The sequence below is a fragment of the Etheostoma spectabile genome, chromosome 12 (assembly GCF_008692095.1).
Source record: "Etheostoma spectabile isolate EspeVRDwgs_2016 chromosome 12, UIUC_Espe_1.0, whole genome shotgun sequence".
NCBI lineage: Eukaryota > Metazoa > Chordata > Actinopteri > Perciformes > Percidae > Etheostoma > Etheostoma spectabile.
In genome coordinates this window covers 4,355,762-4,371,971 of record NC_045744.1, presented here as the reverse complement: position 1 = coordinate 4,371,971, position 16,210 = coordinate 4,355,762, and the positions used below count along the sequence as shown (strand labels likewise).

At 43.3% G+C, this 16,210-nt stretch overlaps 1 protein-coding gene across 1 annotated transcript in view; it reads left to right on the top strand.

Annotated features, from left to right (window-relative positions):
- The window catches only part of ece2a (endothelin converting enzyme 2a), a 122,569-nt gene that overhangs the window by 59,247 nt on the left and 47,112 nt on the right, over positions 1-16,210 (top strand). The window contains exon 3 of the mRNA XM_032531748.1: positions 14,866-15,149. Within this exon, the coding sequence (XP_032387639.1) occupies positions 14,866-15,149 (284 nt within the window). The remainder of the gene's footprint in view (positions 1-14,865; positions 15,150-16,210) is intronic.

Below are 16,210 nucleotides of genomic sequence, written 5' to 3'. Positions count from 1 at the left end.
TCGCTCCCTGAAAGAACCAAGCAGCCTGCCTGTTGAAATCCAAATTCTCTTAAAAACTTGGCATTTCAGTGTGGCGCTTGCTAGCTCGGAGTTTGTCGGGGCAGGGGGGGGGCAGCGGCAGAGGCAGCCTATCCTGGAATATACTTGGTTGATCCAGAAAGCATCCCCCCCAATCTGGAGGTTTTGAAGGTGCTGGGCTCTTAGTCAACCGTCAGACCACTACCTAACCCTTAAACGGGGAGGCCAGTCAGTTTCCATTATGACAAGGAAACCATTTTATGTTAACATTTTACTGCCGATCATTAACACACCCCTTTTGTTTATATATGGAGCAGTGATAAACTAATCATAAATGATGTTCATTGATAGCCCATTAACATCTGTTCCAGCTAGTTACATGACTATGCTGCTGTCTGCCTCTTATTAATTGGTGCAGGTTGACCATTATGAGTATAACTTAGATTTTAAATAAAACGGTAGCCATCTGCAGACTCTACATGCATTATTATTATATATACTCTGAAAATAAGGTATAGATTGTAGCGGTCCTTTTCAAAATTGTAGACACTTGGCCGTGCTCCAAAATAGTCACTGAGTTTGCACTGACATGTAGTGGTTACTGTCTGTTTTTTGGGCCACCAGAGAGCAGCTGACAGCGTAAGGTGGCTAATGAAGAGTGAGTCAGCCTCCGAGACAGGCGGTGGTGAAGAATGGTTATAATGCTGCATGCTTCATCCTTCCTGTGTGTTCTGCTACATGCATATGCCAGTGCCTCATGTTAAACTCTCTATCTCTCTCTGACGACGCCGCACTTTGAGTTCCAGCTGCTTGTCTGATTACTTCACAAGGAAACAGATTTATCATGTATGCAGTTCTGTCTTCACTTCTTTAAGTCGTCTGCATAAGCATACAGATAACGGGCAAAGGAAGGTCGCACTGGAAGCGTCTGCAGCCCCGAGTGATTGAGAACTGAACCGGACGGGGTGTACACATGAGAACACAAACCGAAAAACCACACCGATGGTTGTTCTCACTAAATGATGACCGACATGTGTTCTTCGTCCATGGGCAAAGCAAGAAACAAGAAGTGGAGGAGGGTGAGAAAAAGGACAGGGACAGGGAGACTGTGTGTGTGTGTGTGTGTGTGTGTGTGTGTGTGTGTGTGTGGTGTGGTGTGTGTGTTGTGTGGGTTGTGGGTGTGGTGTGTGTGTGTGTGTGATACAGAGGTTATGTGGTCAGTATCTCCACAGGATCCCTTAAACACCGTCAATTCCACCTGTCGTGGCCTTTCACTGCTGCTTCCTGCAACTGCTCAAGACAGACCAGCACTGTGATGTCACTCACTCACCAAGAGGAAGTACTTATATGGTCATGGGGGCAGGAACTGCCAGAGGAGCTGTGAAATGTCACTGTGTGTCATGTCTGTGGTGTTCCGAGGTAACTCAGTGTAAGAGGGCCGGTTGAAACTCCTAAGAGCTCTTTCAGCTGCACGAGAGTTGAGAGAGGGTACGAATGAACTCTAAATTTTGTAGAAACGGGAGGGAGGGGATGTGAATGGCTGGTGGCTATGAATGCAGATAGAGCATCGGAATTAGTGGTTAGGTAGGGAGGTGAAAGGGAGAGATGCGGAAAGAGCAGGCTATGGATAGACAAGTGTTTGAAAGGGGTACATTGGCAAGTGCGCGAAATAGAGAGAGGCTGTAAGTGAGGGCGTGGTATGACTCATCAGAGTCTTTTCGCTACACTCTCCCCTTTCTTTCCTGCTTTCTCTATAGAATTCTCATGCCTGCCAGACTCAACGACCAAGCTCATTCTGATGAAGGAGCCAGCGTAGGTTCCTAGTTCTCAACCATCCACAAGATAAGGACAGCAGCAGGCCAAGGAACAAATCCCTGAAAGCCACTGTACTCTGCCTGGAACACAACCACACACCACACACACCACAAACACACACCACACACCACACACACACACACCACACAACACACACACACACACCACACAGCACACCACAACACACACACACCACACACACACACACACACACACCACACATTCTCCAGATGTTATCACAGCCTGCAGTTTTTTTAGAGATGTTTCCGATTTCAGATCCCAGTATCGGAAATTGCCTCCCGATACTTCCGAAAATGCTGCAATCGTATCGGCGAGTACTGGAGTACAGGACACCGTACGATACACATAACTATTAAAATAGTGAATCTATTTACTGGTAGCTCCGTTAGCTCGGACACAGTTCTTCTTCGCACACTCTTTAAAATAGTTGCGCTGCTTTGTTTTAGAGGGGCGAAGAAGATGATCGCCTAACCGCCTCCTAAAACCAGCTAGCATTACGCGCATCATGTCGGCAGTTTGGCTGTACTGTAACGTGGCTGTTCCCACCGGGAAGACGGCAAACATGCACATATGCAAGAGCAATTTCAGGTGGTTGCACGAGGTTGCAAATTTCAACAGCAGCAAACTTCCATTAAACATGTTGAAGACCGTCTACGCTAAAGCAGGCACAACGAATTTACAAAACTAGGGGGAAAAGGACGAATGCAGTAGCAAACTCCTGGAACTGCCGTTCCACGACGAGATAAAATCCCCAAAGACACAAAAAGCAAAACGATAACCAACAAAGTTTTGGAGTATGTAACTGGATACCAACCACCTGTCTGTGTCGAAAAGTGGGATTTCGCCGCTTAATGGGAGCATTAGAAGCCAAGGTAGTTTGACAGGTTGTAATTATCTCTGCAAACATGCGCACCCAAATTATACAGGCACAGTTAAGGGAACACATTTCGTGTATGCTTGGGCAAGGACGTTGCCACAGACAGCTTTACCACAGACATTTGGCGCTCCGGAGTTGCCCGTGTCTTTGCTGTTTAAGTCCCACTGGGGGACAGAGAGTCAAATTCATATACCCCTCGAAGTGCGGAGCTGCACCCCACCGAGTCCGAGGGCCCATACTGGCACATTAATTGCCGAATCAAATTGAGGGTGGTTTAGTAATGTGGCACAATCCCCAAGTCCAACGTTCATTGTTTTACATTTTTATCTGTTCTATTAAAAATATATGGCCTTCACATTTGCTTGTATCTAATTCATGTTTTAAAAGTGTATAACCGAAGCCAGGCTACACATGTAATAATATTATAGTCTTTTTTTTTTTTTTTAAAACACACCCTGGTATGTGTATCGGTGGTTATCGGCCGATCCCACAACAAAGTATCGGATCGGTAAATCGGGAATAAACAAATGGTATGCGGAAATCTCTAGTTTTTTTAGACAGCAATATGAATTCATGTATCATACTTAAACACTAGTAAAGATATACAAACAAATACTTCCATAATAGTGTGAAATTGAAAAAACGTTTTGTCGCACCACAGCTTATGTGTCAATAATGTTTGCTAGCTAACTTTAAACTGGTACTGCTCACACTGCGATTTTCAAAGCAATGTGTAGCTAAGAATAGCTAGCTAGACCAACCCACATATTTGCTAGCTAACTTGACTAGTACTCTGGGACTCTGAGAATGATAGCTAAATGTAGTAGCGTAAAGTATACTACTACCTAGCCACTTACAACGTTTGTTCGAGTTAACTTTAACTGGTACTATGGCACTGAATACGTTCATCGTTAAGTATTAGTAAGTACTATCTAGCTAGCCACCCAACAGTTTGCCCACCTGGGAATTTTTGGGAAAATAAACCATTAATGGACTATGGAGAGTTTTGTTGCAAGAAATGGTAAAGTAAGTCAAGTCATATCTTACCTGATATGTCAAAAACTGTCCAGGTTATTCCTGGCATTGAGCCACATGAGGCAGTAGCATATCCAGCAACAGCTGGAAAAGATTTGGGTCTGTGGTGAATAGGTCCACCACACAACCCACATCACACACACACATCACACACCACCACACAACACACACACAACACACACACCACACACAAACCACCACCACACACAAACACACACCACACACACACACACACGGTCTTAGGGATCAACTAAGCACCACTGAAATTCTAAGAAATGAGAACCATGTTTTTACATAAAATTTGACTCCTTTTAAAAACTAAATACATAGAAATCATCCTTTGTTGGAACCAAAGGGGACTGGTGGCCAACGGTCTTCAGATAGGCGTGCGGAAATGAAGTCGTAAATCAAGGCCTTTCCCCAACCACAAGGTCCAGCAGATAATAGACTGACAATAAGACAAAAGACCCCAGAATGGCGCATGTTAGGCATGGGTTATAGACAGACTTTTCTCAAACTTGGTTTGTGGCCAAGGCTCAGTAAGGTTTGGCCCAAAGCCTCTTGTGCCCCACTATGGATTTAAATTGTATGGAAAAAAAAAAAAAAAAAAAAGACTATTTGTTCATTGTAGAAACATTTAATGAATATTTACAGTTACATTTAGAGATTGCACAAAGGTTAGAGAACACAAATAGTGCCAATGTTTCACAGTATCTTGTGACCCCCCCCCCCCCCCCCCATCCCCCAAGTATTAGATGGCCTGGCCACCAATGGCATGGGTTTGGTTTCCAGATTTGTGAAGCGTATATAAATTTTGAGCATGAAAACCATTCGGTACTCTGTCTATCCATTTCTACATACTTTATATTCAAAGAACTTTGAGCTGGGCAGCAATTAACATTTTAAATCGTGATGATCGCATATGTACCCCGATAGTCGCGGTTATCGCAAAAGGGAAATGATGAATTCAAAAGTAGGGTATATAGTGCAATTTTTTTTTAAATTCTGCAATTATGAACAAAAGTGCCATAACATTTGTTACTGCAAAAAATACCAGCGTTTGTTCATAAAAGTATTGAGTTAAATAAAAATAATTAGTGGACATCTCACTTAAACATGTATTTATGATGGCCACGAGATCAATGTAATTGGTTTGAACGTGGGCATTAAGCGGCTCCCTTATATGTCACGTTATATGTTGTATGCTCTAACTCTGCACCCTAATGGACTGGGTTTAGAGTGCCCAAAACTTTTTCTGCACTTCGCAGGACACTGTCAAACGTTGATGTTACAGCAGATACACTGAGGGAACACTGTCCAAGCGCTGTAAAGCAGAAGAGACACAGTGAAGGACGCGGAGGACCGTGCGCAAAGCAGGGGAATGAATCAGAAGGCGAAGGAAGGCTAGCAGCCAGCGAGCAGATTTGGATTGTAAGTACTATTGGGGCTAACTGCGGACTTTATTGACCATCCACGCTGGGCAACTCAATAAAGTGTCCGAGCGCACATGTGTTGCGTTGGTCCCTTTGCAGTCCTCTTCTTCATAAACTGTGTATTTTCTTGGTGATGGTGCGTCTTGAGGGAAATATGATTACCTTGCCGTCGGGGTTTGTTGCGATTTCAGACGATGTCTTTTTCCTTGTTTTACTGGGCCTGCAGCTGTAGCTGTCCACGTGCTATGGTATTTGTTAAGCGTCTCGTTCCTGTGTTATCTCTACCCCCCCCCCCCCCACGCTGCATCTAAACTAGTCTGCCAAAGCTTTCAACTTTGCAGTATGTACCAATCCCGTGAGCAACACATTTTTACAATAATAAATAAAATAATAAAAACTGCGTTAACGCGCGGATAAACAAAATTGTGGCGTAATTAATTATTGAGTTAACGCGATAATAAAGCTGTTACCTGCCAGCCCTGAAACAAATACAAAATATTAGGCCCTAGATGTTTTGTTGGGGAGTAAATCCTGAAATGCAGCATGGGCATTTTTATATGGTGATATAATAACAACTACTAATTATCCCAGTACCCTTTGCACTATTGTTCCGCAATTTTAAATAATTTTTATTGAACTCGCACTGCACTCATGCCTCTATAATGTTTCTGTTTAGCTATGTATATATGAGGTGTATTTTGAGATATAGATAAATGTAGGAGATAAGTGTAGCTAAGATCCTAGCTAGTAGTCACCCACAGGAGACTAACGTAACCTTCGTAAATAATCACCCTAAGCATTTTTGACAAAAAGTATTTTCTTGCCGATATATATCATCATGGTGCTGGCCACCTCTGGTAAACATTTCCTACATTCTCCGTTGAAACAGGTCATGTGATTCTACGCATTTGTATACGCATAAGTCAAACTATGTTCAGTATTGTTCAGTTTTTTTGTGTTTTTTGAAAAACGTGAAAAAATGACTTAGGCGATTATTTTAGGAAGGTGACGATAATTATTTTAACGTTGCTGAAAACATTACCCAACCTAACCTTACAATGCTTCATTAGGTGGAACACAGCCATTCTAGGAGCTCTGTTCAGTTGTACTTAGGCAAACATGGTAAGATTTGGACAAAACTGAAACGTAAAACACTGGGGGTTCTAGACTTATCCTCCCGGGGGGACCATGAATCATAACACAATGCTGTGAGAAGGTTCAGTCAAACTAAGTGGGTGGCCAGATCTACTGGCGTATCCCTAGAGCCACAGCAGAAGTGTAGCTAAGACCAACCCCCTAAATGAAGGAACTGTGTAAAAATAGATCTCCTTTGCATCCTTCATCTCCATTGTGGAAGAATGGCCCCATGAAAAGTACACAAAGAAAATTCAAGCGCGATTTCTCATTTCTCGGTAGACTAAACAGCTGTACTTATAGGTGGCCAGTCCTCGTCCAAAACGGAGCACAGCAGCGCTCGTCCACCTCTGACTCCCCGCACTCAACAACGATCACACCACCCACACCACACACCAAACACACACACCCACACCCACACCCACACACCCCAATGAACGAGATTCAGAATTAAAGTCAGTATTTGGGGTGAACCCTGGAGGATAAAACTGTCTCTCATCAGTGAAACAGTCATTTGTGAATATGTCTGTAAAGAGTTAACAGGCCAAGGGCGGCACAAGCAGTCAATGACCAATCAAATCAAATGTAACTGAGCCCGCATGGTGATCATGAGGTCATGCGGCGGCATTTATTGGTTTTTCGCCCTTTAACAAAACAACAGTGTTATCGCTGATGAGACTTAATCTAATAAATCAAGCAATGAATTGCTTGAGCCTCCTGTTCAATAACACTCAACTTACTACCTGCCATTACGCTGTGTGTGATTCTGTCTGGTCGAGTAAAATGGGAAAACGCCTAGCTAGAAAGTAGCACTAGACTGTAAAAAATTCTACTAAAAATCCTTAGAATGATGAATGGAGAAAAAAACAATGTTCGACGCCAAAATTGGCCGATGCCGGAGGCAGCCAGTGCGTTAGCCATCATTTATACTCATTATTTAACAGGAGCAACGTGCAACATTCTTACCGTGCTTACCCCCTCTCTTTTTTAAGCCCTTTAATCATACAACTGGAGCACAAAAAATCATATGTGGAAAACATTCCCAAATTGTCTCTCCACATCCATCTGGTCACCCCACCCTACCAACTGAAATATGCTGGGAAATGGTTAGGAACAGGATTAAAGACGTTAAAAAAATGCAAAGAGTGGGGGGCAGAACGAGAGGGGTGCGGAAGTTCTAGTGAAATATGGGACAATTATAATGCTCGGCGATGGTTTTAAAGGCTGCAGCCAAAAAAGTAGTTACTTAGCGCAGGTCAGCGAGGCAAGGGGCAAGTGTAATCATGATAGAGAGGCGGGGGATGATGAAAGGATAAGGAGGGAGGGGAAAAGGAGGGAGGAGAGAACTGGCAGAACAGAGGTCACTCCTGAAGATGAAAAATCAGCTAGACTGCGGCACAGGCTTCAAAAAAAAACCTGCCTTACAAGAGGGGGGAAAAAAAAAGAGCAATTTGAACCATAAATGTCAATAAGAAATGGAACAAAAGTAAGTAAATGGCCGCACACAGACCCACAAAACATGCAGCCCACAAAAAACAACAGATCAAATCAATAAAAAAAAATGAGACAACCAATGCCAGGTCAAGCATCAATCGCTGCCTACAGATGAGAACATCGCCGTATAGACGAGGCAAGAAGGGCATTCCTCCCCACCTCCATCCACACTTAATTACCTTCCACCGGTCCTCCCCAATCATCTTCTAATGCATGTTACGTAACCGCGCCACACACCCAGAGCAGAAAAAAAAAGAGAGGTTCCAGGATAAAAAAAAAAAAAAGCAAAAAAGACTGCGTGCCAAAGGTTAGAGACAGGAAAGACAGATACATGAGGAAAGGCATACAGAGCATGCACAGGAGGAAGAAAGAGACAGAGATGCAGGTACGAGAGCAGTTGCCATGAGTCGTGAGGACGCCTTTAAAAAGAAAGAAAAAGGAACGGCCAACGAAGAATGGAGGGAAAAGAAAAAAAAAAGACACAGAGTCGAAGGAACGGGTCAAAAGCAGGTCACTGGGGTAAGACGGGGACGGCATTTACCAATCGTTAAGGTGGAGAAATTAAGCAAAATCAACTAATACATCTAGACGGGGAGGAGGAGAAGAACTTGCAAGGAAAAATTAAAGATTGAAAATGTGTGTCAACCTTGTGGCTTCCCGTCAAAATTTGAAAATCAACACCTTTTGCTTCTACATGCTTTTCTTTTTACTTTTTTATACTTTTTGGTCCCTTATTTTTCAACACATTTAATTCCTTGTTGATTTCTATGCTTTCACTCTTGTATTGAACTGTATTTCACTTCTGTCCCTAACACATTAGTTATTTTTGGAATTTATGGTCAATAAACCTATTTATAGATAATTATATTAATGTTTGAGGTAGAATAAAGCAGAAATTAGGACTTATTTAACTAAATAAAGGATGGATAGTTGATGGATAATCACAAAAGATTGGAAGATGTCACTTGTACCTCATAGCTATTTCAAAACCACTTCAATTTTTTTTTCAAATTATATAAAATTGCAATACGAAGCCCCAAAAATTAACGAAAGATGAGATTTGGACTTGCCAAAGCTTTGGATAAATCATGTTTTATTGGGGAGAAAAGAACATTTGATATAGGAAAATGGTGTCATTTGAACCCGAGGACCAACATAAGGAAAGATCCAATGACGGGGTGGATGTGTAAATGTCTTAACAATGTCCTCATGGACAGAGCACTTTCATGCAGCTTCATAGACACACTGTGACAGGAACCACATTTATGATACCCATAGAATAAGACAGCACAGGAAAGGCAAAGGGACAGGGGGGGCGCTTAAAACCCCCAAAAAATTTGGTCAGGGACTGGGGGGGACTGAGGGAACACTACGGCTAGTCAAAAGTGTGGAGAACAAGCCAACCAAAGAGGGGATACACCATGCAAACCTGCAAACCGCAAGTATCAGCCAAATGTGGGTTTAGCGTGGTCGACGACATAGTTTAATATGTGTTTCGGGGTGTGTGCGGATTTAGCTGCATGGGAACACCTAGGTCTGGGATGGCCTCCCGGTGTGGATTTGTGAAAATTGCGCCAGATTTATCTTTGAATCAACCTCCGGTTCTTCTTGGGACGCCTTTTACATGAACCCATAAAGGTTGCTTTGCGTTGATGTTCACTCAATCCCCACCGATCCTGGATGCTTTGTCAAGAGTTAGGCATAACTTTAGAATTCCCGTCCTGCTCTTTATTGGATATGGGAAGTTCAAAACTCCAGATTTTTTAACTTCAAGCCAGCGACATTTCTAAGTAAAGGGAACACATCAGTTCATCCTCATATTAAAAAGCCTCGTCTCCTGTCGGGAAACACTTTATTGAAATATGAGTAAGTTAATCAGTCAAATCTGTGTGTAAGATGAAAATACGGTCTAATCTTTAAAAGTTATGGGTATCGTACCAATGAAGGACTAACTAGCATGAGGTTTTACGACTAAGTAGCTGTACGCTGCAATAACAAAGATGATGGCCTTCTTGTGTTAAGTGCTTCTAAAAGAAACCATTAACGTGCGAGTGGAAGGCAGACTTCAAGCCTTTAGTTAGCACATGATAATGTTGTAACCAGGTAACATATTAAGACCCCTTACACGATTCTTGTTTTGAAATGATTGTCCGTGGAAAATATTGAAATGAAAGGGCAGATGAATTGCACGAGTGTTTTCAAGCAACTCCACGCTACCGCTTGCCTAATTAGCTATCTAGCGAACAGTAAAGAAATAATAAGTCGCCAGCTCGAAGCCTGGCTTTTGATTTTGTAAAACTCTAACCTGAAAAAGACTTGAAATTTGATGTGGTAAATGGCCGTTTTTGTTATCGGTTGTGAGCTGCTACGCTCCCTGCCGAAGCACGGGAAGCTAGATAGTCATAGTAGCGAGAGTAGCAGTAACGGGGCTTATGCGAACGGAACGTTGTCTGTAATTGTACGTCTTCTGGTAGCTGTGCAAGAGAATATCAGTCATTCCATCAGCAGGACGGAGAGCCTATGTATGTTAGGAGCACCATAGCACAGGTACTACTGCTAATAACATGCTAGTTAAAAGAATTAACCTAAACAGCTGATTTAGTCGAACTGTCTGGTGCTTCTCCTGACAATCCGGTGATTTGTAAAAATATGCAAACAGCAATCGCGTGGTTTATGACAACAATGTGCAGCCCATATTTTTAACCCAAACACCAAGGTCCCCTAGGAGCATACCCCGTTGAGCTACAAGGTAAGGAGCTTTTAGACATTCATCGGTTCTTTAAAACTAAACAACGGACAAATGGAGTTTTAAACACGTTCCAGTTATTTCGCGTTAACGTGGCGCCAAAATGAATGGGAGTCAATGGGAGCTAAAGGCAGGGATGGCTTCGTAGCATTACATGGCGCCAGGGAGCTACGTTCGGAGGGAGAGTTGCCACTTGGACAGGACGGACTTTATAAAAGCTTGGCATGCAATTGGCATGGGATATCACGCCATTGTCACATAGCATATTCTAAAGCCATGTAGGTCATTAAGCCACACCAGAAACAACACACCACTCTTCTTATTACAGACCGCAGAAAATGAATGATAACAATGGGTTTTAAATAAATATTGTCTTGGGGAGTAGGTAAGCAATGGCAACAGGCAAATGGGACCAGAATGTGCAAGGGGGGTTGGGTTGGCTCCGTACTCTCACAGACTCCAAACCTGATGAATACTGTAGGGAGGGAGGGATTGGTGTGATAAGGGTTGTTGCAGTAAACAGGAACAATGGGATTCAAAAACCTCGTGGGTCCGTCTCATGACTACCCCCAAAACGGCCTTGCTCCCATGCTTTCTTTAGCTTCTTCATTTGGTCGTGTTTGGTAAGGGATGGCAAGGGGTATTGCGAGGCCCCAGTTCGCAGTTCAGTTAACAGAGCCTTCCAAACCATCTGCTCACTGATCCTCTGTACAGGCTAATAGACGCCATGCAAACCACGCTGTGGTTTGTTACGCTCCAATGGCGCTAGTTTTAATCTAGCATACCGGACGGGATAATCCTCCGTGGTCCGATGGGAGACTTTTTCCCTCAAAATACCTTTGACTCATCGCTGCATCCTCGCTGCAGTATTTCCTGTTTGGTAAAACATGTGTCGTCAGTAGAGAGCACGCCGCTTCTCTTGTTCGATTCACTTTACTGTATACTTTTTGAGACAGTTGAATGAAGAGAGGTAATAAAACGGCACGTAAAAGAGAAGGTTCACTTGATCATGACAAGCCGTGGACTGTGGGCATAATTCCCGAAACCTTTGACACTTATGTACCACTCTAAAAAGGAAAATTGTCAATACCACCAGCTCCAAGTTACTAATTTTGTCTGTGTTTATGTCTCTCTCTGACATCCAGTTAACAGCGATAAAGGGGTTATATAGGAATGTGCTTAGGGCATAATCTCATCCGGTTCCTTTTTTCCCCACTTGATTAATGGATAATACGTTGTTGGCAATTAATGTCACAAAATCGGGGGAATCAAAAAGACACCTGTAATTGGCACCTTTAAAGAGTGTGTGTGTGTGTGTGTGTGTGTGTGTGTGTGTGTGTGTGTGTGTGTGTGTGTTCGAAAGCACCAGCTGGTGTCACAGACCCAAAATGAGAGTAGTGTCTTTGATGACAGCCTGGCAACTATAAATGTCGTGACAACCCCCAGGAATGACACCCATTCCTCAGAGCCGAGTGCATGGAAAAAGAAATCCCACGCGCACACACATAGCTGTGTCAGCGGGGGGAACCCTTTGGAAACAATGTCCGGCATGCTTTGGGGATTTGAGAGGGGAGTGCGGGAGGGATTTCATCCTCCTCTGGAGAGTACCAAACCTGGGCATGAAACACAGCAGCAGACCCTCATTCTCACAATCAACTCAATCGTGGATGTGGACCGGTTGTCCTTGCTGGTTTTGACCTTTTTTGAGATGGAAGGTTGTCAGGTTGCCTCTCCTTCATGCAAAATGTATTTTCCAAATTTGCTTTTGGCACACATAAAGTAAGATTACATGAAGTTGAGTCTCTGTAACCCTGACACATTTTCTCATATTCACAGTCATCCATGAAGAACGATTTGAATGTGACACGCCGCGCTGACATGTTTCCTCCCTTGTTTTGAAGCCAGCGTCACGTGGATCGCCATCAAGGGCTCCAGCCCTCTGATGTCTGGAACACACACGTGCACACAAACATCACACACAAACACCACACACACATCCCATATCAAAATCTGCGAGAACATGCGGCTAACCGGCACAGCGTCGTCTTGCTTTCCAATGTTTTAATGCTTATATGACAGATGTTGCTTCTCTCCTTGTCACTTTAATTCATAGTTCCTATCTGTTGTCTAAGTGACATATACATGTTATTATGAGTGTACAACATACATGTAATGTTTCAATATACCGTACACACACACACACACCTAAATGGGTCTAGTGTTTTTTATACGCATGCACACGTACATGAAGCTTTTGGAAACTGGTAATTAGTCGAAGTGTAAGGTGATAACAAGCGCCAGACACACGCCTGCAACGTAGGTGCCAACATACTGCCGGAAATCACAGCTCCACCTAACACACTCCTGCCCCCTTCCCAGGCGGATACTGTTAAAAACAGCAGTACACACACGTACGCACACTTTCATTAGTACAAGATGATATGAGCATTTCCGAGGCTAACACACATGAGGTTTACCATGGCTGAAACTGAATATGTGCATCAAGGTAGCAGGGGTGGGAAATCACAAGCCGCCTCCTGATACGATATCATCACGATACAATATTATTGGGATTTTAAACACATTTCAATATTCTGCGATATATTGCAATTTATAACCTTTTTTTTCTCCCAACTTCTGATTTTTTTCCCAATTTCAAATGAGGTCCCCAAAAGGAAACATCTGTTTCATCTAAAAAGAAACATTTCTCTGTTTGTTCATGTCACTTCAATTTTATTGCTGCAAAATGGGCTTGTCATGCAGACAAACTGACTAACACATATATATATATATAAATATAATATACATAATACAATATCCATACTTGGCGCCTGTGTATCGATACAGTATTGCCACTGAACATATCGCGATACTATGCTGTATCGATATTTTCCCCACCCCTACTTGGTTATATATATATATATATATATATATATATATATATGTGTCTCCCCCATTTCCTCCTCCTACTGCACTATTTTTCTTTTTTCTTTTGCCTGTCTTTGCAACCCACACCTCCCCCTCCTCCTCCATCTACACAACCTATGATCCCTCTGATTCAATAGGTGAAATGCAGCGTTCCGTAGATTGTTTTCATCTCGTCGTGATACACGAGAGGCAGTCTTCACTATTCTTTTGTCCTCTTTCATTTCCCTCCACGGCTTCCATCCAATTCCGTCACCCGGTGACGAGCTACAAGTTGAAACCTTGTTGCTTGTGACAAGTTTCGGTGCAGCCTGTCAGAATGGGCGGCTTCCCTTCTAAACGCACCAAATGGTCGCTCATATAGAGTGTGTTCAGGTTTCCATATCTGCTCAAATGTAAGCTATGTGTACTACTGTATCAGTCTCATTTAATCACAGGAGGTGGTCCCAGTCTTTGTTGTGTTGAGTTATAAAAAGTTATAAACTATGTATGATGCAGCCCGGATGGGACTACTATGCATATGTCTGTGAAGAGGTCAAGATGGCCATTGGTTCCTCACCTTCCCCCTCTATTTCTCTGACTGTAAAAAATTGATCTGGTCAAGTCTGGCATTTAACATATGGAAAGGAGCTTCCCGCTACAACGCCAGGAGGGGGCCTGCTGTCTCCTGTCCCCTGGGGTCTTAGTCTGGGCTAAGACAATACAATGGGGACTATGTTAGAATTTCACATTTACACGACAGACCCTTTTCTTCTGTGACCAAAACGACCCCCAAAGGGGCCGAGTTTAGCAGCATGTTAACTCTCATTGGATAGCGAAGATGCACTCGACATGCTGTCATGACAACGGCGGACCAATGAGAATGGATTTGAATGCACCGGGTGAAAAGGAACCGCCCCCAGGTGCAGGGGGATAATGAATGTGATTTAGGTATTTAGGTGATTTAGGTATTCAGGACTGCTTTCATGTGACTCCATCAGGAGGAAGCATGAATCCAGTCCGCTGTCAGCTGCAGTGTCATCATGTTCGTTTTGTGTCTGATTGTCTTGTCTTATCATCTTCATCTTTCTGTTGCATTAAACCTTTTCTTAATTATCAATTAGACCCACAGCCTCCTTCCTCAGAGATCCGATCGAACGCTTATAGTTATGAATTTCTAACAGTTGCCATGATAGGACTTTGTTTTTTCATGATGTTGTTTGCTATATTGATGACACCATTTGTAGAAAAACATACTGGAGATTTGAGTCATCTAAGACATATTGGTTTCGGTCCTCTATCTCCTCATCTCTCCCCACGACTTTGTCTCCTGTCCCAACATTGTCCCATGTTCACTGGTCCGTCTCTCTCCCTTGTTTTACCTTCAGGTTGTGGAAACAGCAGTTTGAGCGGCGACATGTACAGCGCCGGCTACCACTCCATCACCAACATAGACTACTCCTCTGTGTGCATCAGTGCAATGAGGGCCAGGTACAACGAGTGCCCCCCTATGACCTGGCATGAGATGGACGTGCGGCAGCTCTCCTTCCCCAATGCGTCCTTCGATGTCATCCTAGAGAAGGCCACGCTGGACGCCATCATGGTGGAAGAGAAGACACCTTGGGAGGTGTCCCCTCACACTGCCGGCATCATTCACCAAGCACTCTCGGAGGTATTGTTAAAAATCTGTGAATCCTATTTCTTAAATTGAGATCACAAGTTTTATTGGAAAGTCCTTTGATTCAATTTTTGGGCGAAATACGCGCCAGCACACATTATGTCTCGGTCCTGTTGTTGTGTTCTATGTCTGTGTGTTTGCGCACTTCAACAAATATGCCAAACGTCAACTGTCATTGCTAAATAAGGAAGTCCAATTGTCAAATACCGTTACGGTAATGCTAGTAGATCAACTACTAGCATTAGCATAAGCAGCTGCGTTTTTTTCAGTGGGGTTGAATGCTAAAAACGTCTCCTGTGTTGCAGTATCGAATCAAAAAAATCAATAAATCAGAGAACAAAGTTGCATATATTTGTGTTATTCTCAAATCTGTGTGTCTCAAATCATTTACACTAGCTATTTGGAGTATATAGCGCGGTTGGCCAAATGCATCGTCAAAACGTTGAGTGTGGAACGCTGGACACTACTCGCGCTCAATGGTCGCCATCTTTGCTACTTACTGGATGCTGCAGCACCAACAACGTATTCTAAAACTTGTGAATATGGCGGGTGGGGAAGCTGCAGTGGTTGGGACTGAAACGGCGAAAAATATAAGTAACACTATAGTGTAGTCAGAAAACAAACCGGGATATATTTAGTTACAGTAGGTGGCGGTGATACCCACCCTGCTGCGATTTACCGTTTAAAACCCAGAAGAGTCATTTCAGGTCCGTGCATAACAGCCGTGTGCGATTCAAGACTTAAAATTACGCACTACAGTACGAGGTGTACACAGTGTACCAGGGCTGTAGTACCAAAGTCCGGTCTTGGACTCGAGTCCGGACTGGAGACCGTTTTTCTATTGTCTCGGACTTGTCTTCGACTCGCTGGTATTTGGACTCGGACTTGTCCCGGTCTCGACCGAGTCCAGGCGTCTTTATTATGTTGGTAATAATATTGGAGGGAAAGTGAAACCCAAAATGACTGTCATGCATAAGACCTTTTTTTCGGTCCTGGACTCGGTCTTGACTTGGACTCAAACCTTTTTGGACCCGATCTTGTCTTGAACTCGAACC